We start from the raw sequence: 12,513 nt of genomic DNA, 5'->3' as shown, positions 1-12,513 counted from the left end.
AGACAGACAAAAAATCTCCCACCGGGCAGGATGTCATAAATTCTACTATACAAAAATAAAAAACAGTGTTATGATGTCCAGATAAAAGAGGGGTGAATGGTACAAAGTTAACATTGTGTTGTGTTAAAAGTGATTCCTCAGTTCATATAGTAAAATGAGAGAGCCCAGTGGTTCCTGGGAAACTTAAAAAAATTATGGTTCTTGTCGGTGGGAGAAGGAGTGATGGCAGAGAGTATGGTTAATTCTTCATTTACATCTGGTTTTCAAATGTGGAGGCAACAAATGGGAGACTGCAGCAAATAATTTTGGTATCGGTACAAATCAAATATGAACTAATGTATGTTTCAATACCACACCAATGAGGAGAAGGTGACAATGATCTCAATCACCAAATGAGTGACAAACAATCTACACTGACCTGAAACATTGTCAATAAAAAAATATTTGTCAATGCAGACTGTAGCATGTGGATTATGCTACACTAAATTCAAGCCATTGAGGCTCGTAACACAAGCAGCCATTATGCTCTGTCAGTTCCCCTCTGACAGTCTGTCCACACTCCTGCAAATGGGCGTGTTGCCAAGACAACAGCTCACACACCTTGCCATCCGAGACCACCTGGGGGAAACCTCCAAAAGACAAATTCACTAAATACACAAATGCATGCATGAACGTACAGTGTAAACAGAAATATACATGGCAATGCACACAGACACACACTCCCATGCGCAATACACTCAAAACCACCTCCTTATCTGTTTTACACCACATTACACATGCGCTCATGTCTGCATAACCAAGACCAAACACAGGGAGTATATGTGCACATGCGTGACACCCCACTATGCACAGCTGTGTCCTGAATAAAGGCTGCAACAGGGACTAGAGTATACTACACTCACTGACACTCTCTTCATACACAAAGAAACACAATAATAACATCTTAAAAGTTTCAGTAAATATGTATATTTTGCTCATTTGCAGGCAAAAGAAAAGCTGTTATCTCAAATAATAAGTGTGTGAACAGTGCAAAGTGGTTGAGAAAGACAAAGATTATGTGCGTGTCTGTGTGAAAAAAAAAGAAGGAGTTGAAAGTTTACCAGTTTTCTGTAGTGCTGTTTCTCTTGGCGTAGTGTAGCTACTTCAAGCTTCAGAGCTCGGTTTCTTTCCTCCAGCAATCGAAGTAAGTGGCTTACATTGCAGACTGAGAGTCCAGTACCTTGCTGGGATGAAACTTCATATCTTGACTGCAAAGAATAAATAAAGAAAAATAAACAATATTAGACATTTCTGTTATTTTTACAATCATTATTAGTGGTAGTAGTTGTCATACTACATGTAAAATCTAACAAGACTAACAAAATTAAATATACAGTAACAAGGCAAAGAATCTACCGCCATGCTAACAGCAATGTGAGGCTGTACTTGGCACAGTGGAGCTTGTTAGCATGCTAACATTTGCCAGTTAGCATTAGTACAGTGTACAAAGTACAGCTAAATGTTATTAGTTGTGTAAGTATTTGTGTAAATAAATGTGTGTACCAAATTTCACGGCAATTGTGACCCTCATGGAATAAATTATAGGATCACTGAAGTCATTAGGATACAATATGCGGGAACCATGAATGTCTGGGCAATCTGTCAAGTGGATGTAGTGATATTTCACTGGACAAATGAAACATTTGACCCATTGGTGGCACTACAGAAAAAGTCAGAGGATCACCAAAATTAGGATTCATCATCTGGGCACCATGGTTAATGGTACCAAATGAATTACCAATAGATGTAGTTATGACCGAATGACCAATAGACAGACCGATTAGGTGGTATGAAGTAAATACGTATGGAGGAAACCGATTAATATAACTTGTGAAAAAAAGGACATAGAGCTGCTGTCAATCTTGCTTACAGTGACGTACTCAGGCTTTAGTTTCATCCCATGGGGTCAGTCAGAGAAAAAGGATTACCAAGCCTGAAAATGAAGCTGCTACTGCAACAGGTTTTGAGCTTCAGCAGGATTTGCCAGTCAATGTTTTTCTCCTTAGAAATGTTCTTGATGGGATTGAACTCTCCATGGAAATACACTGCATATCTGTAATAGCCAGGCTGGAAGCTCCTCATGAGGTCTGTGAATAGTTTCTTGTATTGCTCAGTTAGTTTTCCTTCATGCCAGACATCGATGTGATGGCACTTTTTTGAGTTCACAGTTTTCTTGTTTTGGAATAGAACTGCTCTGCTGTCAATCTTGCACTTTTCAAAATTTCCAATCACTTGTGGTCCACCAGGGTGGTTGTAGATGATAGAGAAATGGAGCAGCTGTTTGGCTGAGGTAAGCAGACGTGGATATAAACTCTGCCTGTGACTCCTGAACTTAAACACCCTCCAAGGATGTGAGGATGCCCTTTGTTCTGTTTTGTGGCAGAGGAAATAACTCTTCCCTATAAGTTAATCAGAAAATGGATTTTGTGCTCTCCTTCAGTCTATCCATTTTGAGTAATACAAATGTATGAAATGGGAACATTTTGTAGAGCAACAATCTGAAATCCCAAATGGGGTGTAGTCTTCCCATTTGCGTCCTGAAAAAGCACACTTAGCCAGCCCAGCAACTCCAATATTACTTCAGCTATAAAAGGAAAACATTACCACCCTATTCAAAAGAAACCTGTGCTACATTAACCTGAAGCCTGTTCACCTGTCTCTTTTCGCCCCTTCTATCTCTGCTCTTTCTCCAAAATCGAAATTACCTTTTTCCATGTAGAGGAAAATTAAGGAAGAGGTGAAACTGTCAGCCCATTGTTTTCTTCTAGTACTTTTCCCTTGAAGTAACCCAACCAACAGATGGTTCTAATATCAGTTTATATTATTCTAATATATCAATTAGCATGTTACTAGAGCATTTGTTTTCTTGTCAGGCACACAAAAGAACACACACACACTTACACAACAACCAGATCCCCTGACTGCAAGCCAGATTATCATCCTCCACAAAACAAATACTAAAACAAAGTTGCAGGCAATATGTCCGTTTACACCGACAGCCAAAGACACCAAAGCCAGTATGATGGACCTGCCAAGCAGACAGAATGACAGCCAGATCCACCTGCTACTACAGCAGACCTGCCAAGCAGACAAGCCTACAGATAGACCCACCAGTGTAATATGGTGGACTTTCCAAGAACAGACAGAGAGATAGATAGACCTGCCAACCAGTACTGTGGGTTTTCCAAACAGACAGACAGACTAACACACATTCAGTCAGCCTTTTTAGAGTGAGATGTTAGAAAATATGGACAGCCGTGTGAGAACTGATTTATGAGTCATTTAGACTAGAAACCCACTGGTGCACAGTTTTAATGTGCACTCACAACATCAATAACAGGCAATTAACCTGTGGTTAGAACAGAGAAGGTAAAATATCAGATGACAACTTCTGAACATTTCACATTTTTCAAATCTTTCAGACACTTTTAATTCCATACAAAATAAGAAAATGATAAAAATAAAAAACTAAGCTGGTTGGACAACGCTTATCAATGCCAGGTTGAGACATCTAATTGAGACATGATAAGTTCAGTCCCCGAATCAGTCAGCCATGTTGACAACAGAGGCTGTGACTGCAGGGCCCAATTGCGCAGTCCATCGTTGTGCTGAGGGAGCTGCCAAAGTTGCTCTGACAGGAGCTGCGTCAGAGTTGGTAATCATGATGCACTTATTCACTGTGGTGCCAGAAGAAATACTGACAACATCTCACCCTAAATGTGAGCCAGGAGGGGAGGAATTAAAAAGGGACACAGTGAAAGGTGCAGGGAGGCATTCTGGGCCATGCATCTACTCCCAAAGGCGTGTAGTCTCACACACATTAGGAATATCAGCCTTTTAATTCAGTGTGGATTAGCAAATGGTCCAGTGCATCACATCACAAGTATTGGGATGTCAGTTTGCATTCAGTCATTGTGGGATGTAAAACAATTTGTTTTCCATCAGCTTTGGTCAGAAGGTCCGCATCATCACACCACTGTGGAGGATACTGTATGAATAAGCAGATAGTGAATGTGTGGTAGGGTGGTAGGTTGAGAGTGGAACCAAGTATTCATTAGTTGATTAAAAAAATATGCACACTAGGCAGTCTCAGAAAGAATGAGAGAGAGAAGACCGCGCAGCAGTCACCTTGAGACTCTTATCATCAAACACACAATTTTTTCCCCTGTGTATGCTTTTAACATTAGGTTTTTCTCTCCCTTTAGGTATTGATCACAGTCAGACTAGCACACATAAACAAAAAATTATTTCCAAGTGCCTGTATACATCTGTTAAAATATCTTTTTAAGTTGCTCTTTACTGTGCACTTTATTAAAAATTGCTTGTTTCCTCTTTATTTATTTTTATTTTATTGTCTGGGACAACATTTAGGAGGTATCAACCAGGCTCTTATAGAAACTGACTTCCATATCCTACTAGTGTTTGCAAATTAAGCCATACGAAAAATGTCTGAGGGAACTTCCACACAACAGCATATGCTCAAGCTGTCCTACTTAGCGATTTGGGCATACAACGATAATGGAAGTTTAACCACGTGCTGCTCAATTAACCTATTGACAGAAATAGCCAGGCAAATACTGGTGAAGGTGATGTTATCCCAGGCTCATTTAATGATCTATTCAGTGTCTTTACCTTAGCTCACTTTGCTAGGTTGATATTGTGATTTGTGTTACAATGTAAGATGTATGTTTTAACCACTTCAGATGCTATTAAATGCTTATATCATTTTGTTCTACTTCCAAAGAGAGAAATTACTTTTTGTGTTTACCAACCACGATAAAATGGTCAAAGGTAGCAGCAAAAGGTAGTTCGTGTGTAGCTTAAAGGCATGTCAACAAAGCAGAAAGGTCAAAAGGGGTCCTTAACTACTATGATGGCTTTCACAAAGCCATCTGAGACTCACGTGCATCTACTTCAGAAGAAGGAACACAGGGCAGCACACTGTACAAGCTGGGATGTGAGGTTCATGGACGCATTTCTGGTGAAATACTATAAAGACACTTTTCCACGCCAAATTATTTATTTCTATGAAACAAACATCATCTGTGGAAACATATTTCCTAATAACAGGGGGGGACAAAATATACAGGGAACTTCATTTCTGTATATTGTCTGACCTGCACAACACTGTTGACAACACCAGTGATGGGTACACTGTGAATGGATTATCCATTTAAAACTGAGGAACAACTGGGGGCTCGGGTAACTGTTTATTAATCAAAGCAGATAATGTGAGTGGCTATTAGGATGTCACAGCATATAATTATGTAATAGGGCCTTTTGCTAGTTTATGCTGTGCACACAGTTAGGCCCTCCTCCACTTTTGCAGTAATTAATAGCTATCGATTTTAATTCATCATGATGCCAAGAAATGCCATGTGTGCATTCATTCCATGGTTCGCTTTATAAAACCATTATTTTCTAGGATTTTTATGGCATGTCTGCTTTGTTGGCTGACTTATGATGGAGGTACACAGTAGAAAGGATTAGGAAAGCAGCATGTGGTGGTTGGATTTGAACCAAGGGCATTGTGGTTAAGTGGCATGTGCTCAGCCAACCAAACCACCAGGGCACGCGATAATCTTGCTTTGAATGGGAGTGATTTAAATACGTAGTCATATCGCCATCTGGTGTGTGAGTGAATTTCTTACATTAGGTCTGCCTGATGCAGTCAGCCGTGATTGTACAGCTATTGACCTACTATTAAACAGATTTTCCAAATACAGAAAATCAGTCTTTTCAAGCCTATCGCAACTCGTGTGTCCAACTCAAGTGTTGTTATGAATGTGTTTGACTTGGAGTAGGATTCAGACAGACTGCTATAAAACTAGGGCTCAGGAGAGAAATATTTAAAATATCTGATAATCTTGGCAGCAACAGCAACATTCATTTGTGCATTATTAGTGTGTTTTGAGATTAAGAAAATCAAAAGTATCAAACAATCTAAATAAAGAAAAAAGGGGGACTGGGACAGCAGTGTGTACAGACATGGATGTTTTTGCTGATACAGATAATGTCAATGTCCCTACCTTAAAGGCAGTAACCCCTTTGTCCCAAAAGGACTCTCTTCCCTTCCGTCACATCACAAGCTGGCAGTGAAGGTGGAAGCGACACGTCCGTGTGTGCGCACGTGTGCCGGTGTGTGCAGTTAGCAATAAGCGTTTCCAATCTCCAGCTTTAATAGCTACCCCAGTCTCTACGCCACTGTAACAGGCTGGTTGTCTCACCCTATCAGTGAAAGCAAAAGCAGCTACAGTGGCTTGGCACTCAAACACACACACACACACACACACACACACACTCCCTCTGTCCCACCCCTGAATCTGTAAACGCTTCCTCTTGCGCTCTCTGCTCCTTCCTACGGTCGTGTTTTAAACCCCACCCCCAACCCACCCCTTTCACTCTGTGTCTCGCTCGTCTGTATCATACGCAGACGTGTGCACGCCCTGCTCAACTGACCAAAAACGTCACTCATGCTAACAAATACAAAACAGACATGCGTGGCAGCTTTCATCTAAATGGACTGTGTCGTAGTGATGTATAAATCATTACATCCCAGATGAGCATTTGTTTCCTCTGAACACATTTCCCGAGCAGAGCAGATCACGGTCCAGCATCCCCATCTCCTCTGTGTACCGTACCTTCTAACAGGCAGAAGATAATGATTTTGCTGACAGAAGCAATGATCCCTGCATCACTCCATCCCACATATAGTAATTCCATGGTATTACTACTCCTCTAGCATCAAATCAAATCTGTCATGTTCCTGGACAGACCGTGGACACAACCATTGCTCTCAACCACACCTTTGCTCTCTTCACCTCTTCTAAATCCCTGATCAGGGGACTCAAAATTAAATCAGTGTGGTGGTTTTCATTGAGGTCACATCACCAGCAGGCACTCGACATATTCTGTCAATAGCTGTGCTCTTTTTAACACTGGGACGGAGGCACAGGACAGAGGAGAGGACAGAAAGAAAGAGACACTGAGTGTGCGTGAGTGAGAAGAGAAAGCAGAACGTACACTCTGTTCCACTCTGTTGCCTAGCAACACTCACTCACTGCCTGTTTCCATCCTTGCTGTAGATGCATTACTCTGTGCATTGGATTTCAGGAATGACACAAAGCCCTGTGAGACCACGGTTCAGGACCAGATGGAAACTGGCTTGGTCAGAAATATACAATGACCCCTTCAAATATGCAAATAGCTGAAGGCATTGTGTCCTTTAACAAGCTGCTACCTTTGGGACACGTCATCGCCTGCCCTCTTTCTCTACCTGGTGGATATTTAACCCTGAAATGTGTTTTCACAAGTATGCTGTTCTCTTCTGGACAAGTTTGTAAAAGTAATGGCAGAAAACTCCAAACATTTGAGATGGGGTTATTGAGTTGACCTGTCATCAATCACCTGGTGACAAATGATGACACACTGTTTTCCAAGAGGCTAACAAATAAGATTTTGTAATAGAAACACAAATTGGGGCTGTGTTGTTAAATATGTGTATATTACAAAATAGAAAATTAGCCAACAGCATTTGATATTTGATTCAAGCCCTGAGTGTTCTCTTTGACCCATGGTAGTGCTTCTGTTTTTGTGTTTTCATCCCCATAAAGAGTCATAAAAGTCAAGGATATAAAGCTTATTACAATATGTCATTGCCTTTTATAAAAGAGGAGTGTTGGACACCGAATCTGAATCAGGCAATGGCATGCCAGTTGCTATCAGAGCTCCCAAAATCATAACAGCAGACAGGTGTGCATTTTCTTAGGGTCGAGATCTCTTGTTAAGGTAAGAGATTATTGAAAACAACGGATTTGTGGTCAAAAACACAAAACTCTCTACCTTACAAATGTTAAGACTCGAGGAGCTGGAAAGAGATTAAACAACATTCAGAAACAACTGTGCTAGAGCGCAAAAATGAATGTCGAGATCACATCATAATTTTGTTGCACATACAGTGGGTACGGAAAGTATTCAGACCCCTTTAAATTTTTCACTCTTTGTTTCATTGCAGCCATTTTCCAAAAATCAAAAAAGTTCATTTTATTTCTCAGTAATGTACACTCAGCACCCCATCTTGACAGAAAAAAAACAGAAATGTAGAAATTTTTGCAAATTTATTAAAAAAGAAAAACTGAAATATCACATGGTCATAAGTATTCAGACCCTTTGCTCAGTATTTAGTAGAAGCACCCTTTTGATCTAATACAGCCATGAGTCGTTTTGGGAAAGATGCAACAAGTTTTTCACATCTGGATTTGGGTATCCTCTGCCATTCCTCCTTGCAGATCCTCTCCAGTTCTGTCAGGTTGGATGGTGAACGTTGGTGGACAGCCATTTTCAGGTCTCTCCAGAGATGCTCAATTGGGTTTAAGTCAGGGCTCTGGCTGGGCCATTCAAGAACAGCCACGGAGTTGTTGTGAAGCCACTCCTTCGTTATTTTAGCGGTGTGCTTAGGGTCATTGTCTTGTTGGAAGGTAAACCTTCGGCCCAGTCTGAGGTCCAGAGCACTCTGGAAAAGGTTTTCGTCCAGGATATCCCTGTACTTGGCCGCATTCATCTTTCCCTCGATTGCAACCAGTTGTCCTGTCCCTGCAGCTGAAAAACACCCCCACAGCATGATGCTGCCACCACCATGCTTCACTGTTGAGACTGTATTGGACAGGTGATGAGCAGTGCCTGGTTTTCTCCACACATACCGCTTAGAATTAAGGCCAAAAAGTTCTATCTTGGTCTCATCAGACCAGAGGATCTTATTTATCACCATCTTGGAGTCCTTCAGGTGTTTTTTATCAAACTCCATGCGGGCTTTCATGTGTCTTGCACTGAGGAGAGGCTTCCGTCGGGCCACTCTGCCATAAAGCCCCGACTGGTGGATTGCTGCAGTGATGGTTGACTTACTACAACTTTCTCCCATCTCCCGACTGCATCTCTGGAGCTCAGCCACAGTGACCTTTGGGTTCTTCTTTACCTCTCTCACCAAGGCTCTTCTCCCCCGATAGCTCAGTTTGGCAGGACGGCCAGCTCTAGGAATTGTTCTGGTCGTCTCAAACGTCTTCCATTTGAGGATTATGGAGGCCACTGTGCTCTTAGGAACCTTAAGTGCAGCAGAAATTTTTTTGTAACCTTGGCCAGATCTGTGCCTTGCCACAATTCTGTCTCTGAGCTCTTCAGGCAGTTCCTTTGACCTCATGATTCTCATTTGCTCTGACATGCACTGTGAGCTGTAAGGTCTTATATAGACAGGTGTGTGGCTTTCCTAATCAAGTCCAATCAGTATAATCAAACACACCTGGACTCAAATGAAGGTGTAGAACCATCTCAAGGATGATCAGAAGAAATAGACAGCACCTGAGTTAAATATGAGTGTCACGGCAAAGGGTCTGAATACTTATGACCATGTGATATTTCAGTTTTTATTTTTTAATAAATTTGCTAAAATTTCTACATTTCTGTTTTTTTCTGTCAAGATGGGGTGCTGAGTGTACATTACTGAGAAATAAAATGAACTTTTTTGATTTTTGGAAAATGGCTGCTATGAAACAAAGAGTGAAAAATTTAAAGGGGTCTGAATACTTTCCGTACCCACTGTAGTCATGGTTGGGACAAATCTGTTTGGAAAGTTTTATTAATTTAAAATTATTATTATTAAAAAAGGCATCCATCACAATAAATAGCAATTATTTCTATGTTGTGAAGAATGTATTGGAGAAGGTGGCTGACAAACAGCAACTCCATCATCATGACTCTAAAAACAACGTTCTAAGTATAGTCCATAAATGTGGTGCTTTATCCTCAGATTTCCTCCCCTCAAAGGGACTAACAAGAGAGGAAATCAGGTTGGTAACAGGATAATTATAGCACTAGTTTTATCGTAGCTGTAGTAGTAGTAATAGTAACAGGCCTACAGTATGTGGTACCACAGTACCTTGCCCTTGGTGTGCAGGTGGTGATGGTGTATGTTTCTGGCAGCGATCATGGCCAGCTGTCTCTGGATCCACTGTAACTCCATTTGAGACTGTCTCAACAGCTCCTCCACATGAGCACTGGATGTGTGATCCCGCATTATCACCTGCAAAACCCACACAACCAGAGATTACACACTCTGAAGCCACACTGCAAACCTCACCCTTCTCACGCCTCCATATAAGCATATGATTACTGAACCACACACACACACACAAATACACACACACAAAACTAAAACATAAAACTGAATGTGTGATTATTAAATGTGCTGTAAGCATATGTTCATACAAAGTACCTTGGAATTTTGACAGGTAACCAGATGCATTTGCTCAAGTGCTGTACTTGAGAATGCTGAGGTACCATGAGTGTTTCTAGTTAAGATGTATACTTTAGTTTCACTAAATTTCAATTTTGAAAAACTACTGTATTTCTTCATGTACATTCTAGAATAAAATGCTTTTGAAAACTGAATTACATTGTTCTGTTTTTGTTACTCAAGTCCAGATTCTAGCCAGTATAGCTGGACAATTAACCTGAAGTTTACATAAATAGCTTTCCAAGTATTTCTTACTTTACATTTAGCACATCTACACTGCTTCATTTTACCATGCATATTTCAATATTTCAATGTAATCGTCCTTTTTTTCTGACTATCTTGTGCATTTTTATTTTGGTAGGCTGCCACCCAAAACAATATATAGTACATCCACCAGCAAAAAAAAAACCCTTGCAACTCTATGTGATCTACTCCATCATTTAGTAGATCACATAGATGTGTATGATGTTTTATTTTACATTACCACCACACATTTCCCCCATACTAAACTGACCTAAAACAGATCCATTGTAATGTAGCAAACTGCACAAAACTTAAAAGCATATAGAAGAATACATGGCATACTGCATGTACATAGCACTAACAAATCTAACAAAGAGTTTCTTGGCACTTACTGTACAATTCCTTCATCGTCTTTCAATAACATCTCATAACTTGCTTGTTACTGCATGAGTACATAGTGGTACATAATCAATCCCTTACAGCAAACATTTCGAATTTAACACTGCTGCCCTGTGCATCAGTTCGTCTACATGTATTTGTAGGTGCTGACTGGTATGATTGATATATACATGTGTGTGCCCATGTGCATGTGTATGAGTGTGTTCGGTGAGAGAGGGAGAGCTCCACTCACTTACATAAGAGCGGATTACTGTATCACAGCAACACAATGACGGGGTGAGCATGGAAAAAAACATTAGCTTTTATCAGTCAGCGCTAAATCCCCATCTATGTCGTCCTGTTTTGTACCTTTACGCAAACACAAAGACACAGGAATACTGTATTCACAGTTACTACTATACAGTGACAAATAGAGGGTTAAGAAGGTTAATGCTGCTTGTATGTCAGGAGATTTGACTTATCCGACTCTACTGCTGCATCATAATAAATACTCAAACAGCTGATTTCACTCATCTGCTTTCAATAATTAATGGACAAACAAGTAATACCAGTGATTTGTTTTCATACTTTTCTCAGAGGTAATAGAGAGAAAAAAACTGTAGAATTAGCTCCCTCTTCCCCTGTCTCTCTTAGAGACTCAGCCAAATGCTCAAACAGATTCTTCGCACTGACTCACCTTGGACAGCTTCTATTTCCTTGCAGGGGACTGGAGGAGGAGGACAGACACAACAAATACAACAACACACAAAGCTCAGGAGTCATGTAGATTTATGCAGAAATGTCCCATCCTGCCAAGACAGCTATGAATCTGCAGTGCCAAGTATCTCTAACAGATTTACCAAAGAGAGCTGTGCCTACGTCATTATCCAGGCCCAAATTGGGGTTGCTGAGCTAGTCCCAAAAATATCAAAAATAAATTTCAAAATATTTTTTTTTACAAAAGTTGCTGCAAATGGTTTGGATGTCTTGCTCCAACCTCTGTTCAAATATTTTAATGCATGCACTTTGTCTGCAGTGGAAGAGTTTCAGCAACCAGAATAACTTTGTCAAACTGCAGTTTGAATAATCTTAAAATAAAAAGGATATGTTGCACCTGAAAAACAGCATAACTTAAATGTTCATAAAATTCCTTAACATGCATAGGCTCCAGTGCAATATTTTTCAGTTAAATACTGTATATATTGGCATGAATAACTTTGCAATATTATTACCCACCCAAGTAATGCTGTTCTGTTTCTCTCGTCCTCTTCTCTGTGATCTTCTGGTTTGCTGGCTTCTCACCTTCCCGGCTTTGGAAGAGTCTGGGGAAAAAAAATTATATGAACACTCTAAAACGTAAAAGCAAACACTGCAGGGATGCTGTATATCTGCATTGCATGGCTTCAGAAGTCTTTCAGTCCTTTACAGCGTGTCCTTCTCTAAGTATGTTTCAGCAGCCTGATATGACTTGCTCTTTTCAAACAGAAGTCAGTTATGATTCAGAATTTTCTCTCACGGCATTCTTGTACCCAAGGCTGCATGCTGTGTGACCATATGGCACACTTAAC

General features: G+C 40.5%; 1 protein-coding gene across 8 annotated transcripts in view; it reads right to left on the bottom strand.

The window, feature by feature from the left end:
• LOC119914570 (RIMS-binding protein 2-like) overlaps window positions 1-12,513 on the bottom strand; it is a 66,161-nt gene that overhangs the window by 53,482 nt on the left and 166 nt on the right. For 7 of the 8 annotated variants that reach the window (XM_038733949.1, XM_038733947.1, XM_038733951.1 and 4 more), the window contains exons 2-5: window positions 12,182-12,267; window positions 11,643-11,672; window positions 9,968-10,111; window positions 1,101-1,247 (exon numbers count right to left, since the gene is read on the bottom strand). In XM_038733949.1, the coding sequence (XP_038589877.1) occupies window positions 1,101-1,247; window positions 9,968-10,105 (285 nt within the window). In that variant the 5' untranslated portion in view covers window positions 10,106-10,111; window positions 11,643-11,672; window positions 12,182-12,267. The remainder of the gene's footprint in view (window positions 1-1,100; window positions 1,248-9,967; window positions 10,112-11,642; window positions 11,673-12,181; window positions 12,268-12,513) is intronic. The other variant, XM_038733946.1, reaches the window with a different exon arrangement.

The sequence above is a fragment of the Micropterus salmoides genome, unplaced genomic scaffold (genome assembly GCF_014851395.1).
Source record: "Micropterus salmoides isolate LMB-PRFRI ecotype aquatic unplaced genomic scaffold, ASM1485139v1 Ms_hic_scaffold_20, whole genome shotgun sequence".
NCBI lineage: Eukaryota > Metazoa > Chordata > Actinopteri > Centrarchiformes > Centrarchidae > Micropterus > Micropterus salmoides.
The sequence above is the reverse complement of the archived record's forward strand: the minus strand, read 5'-3'. Positions and strand labels throughout refer to the sequence as shown.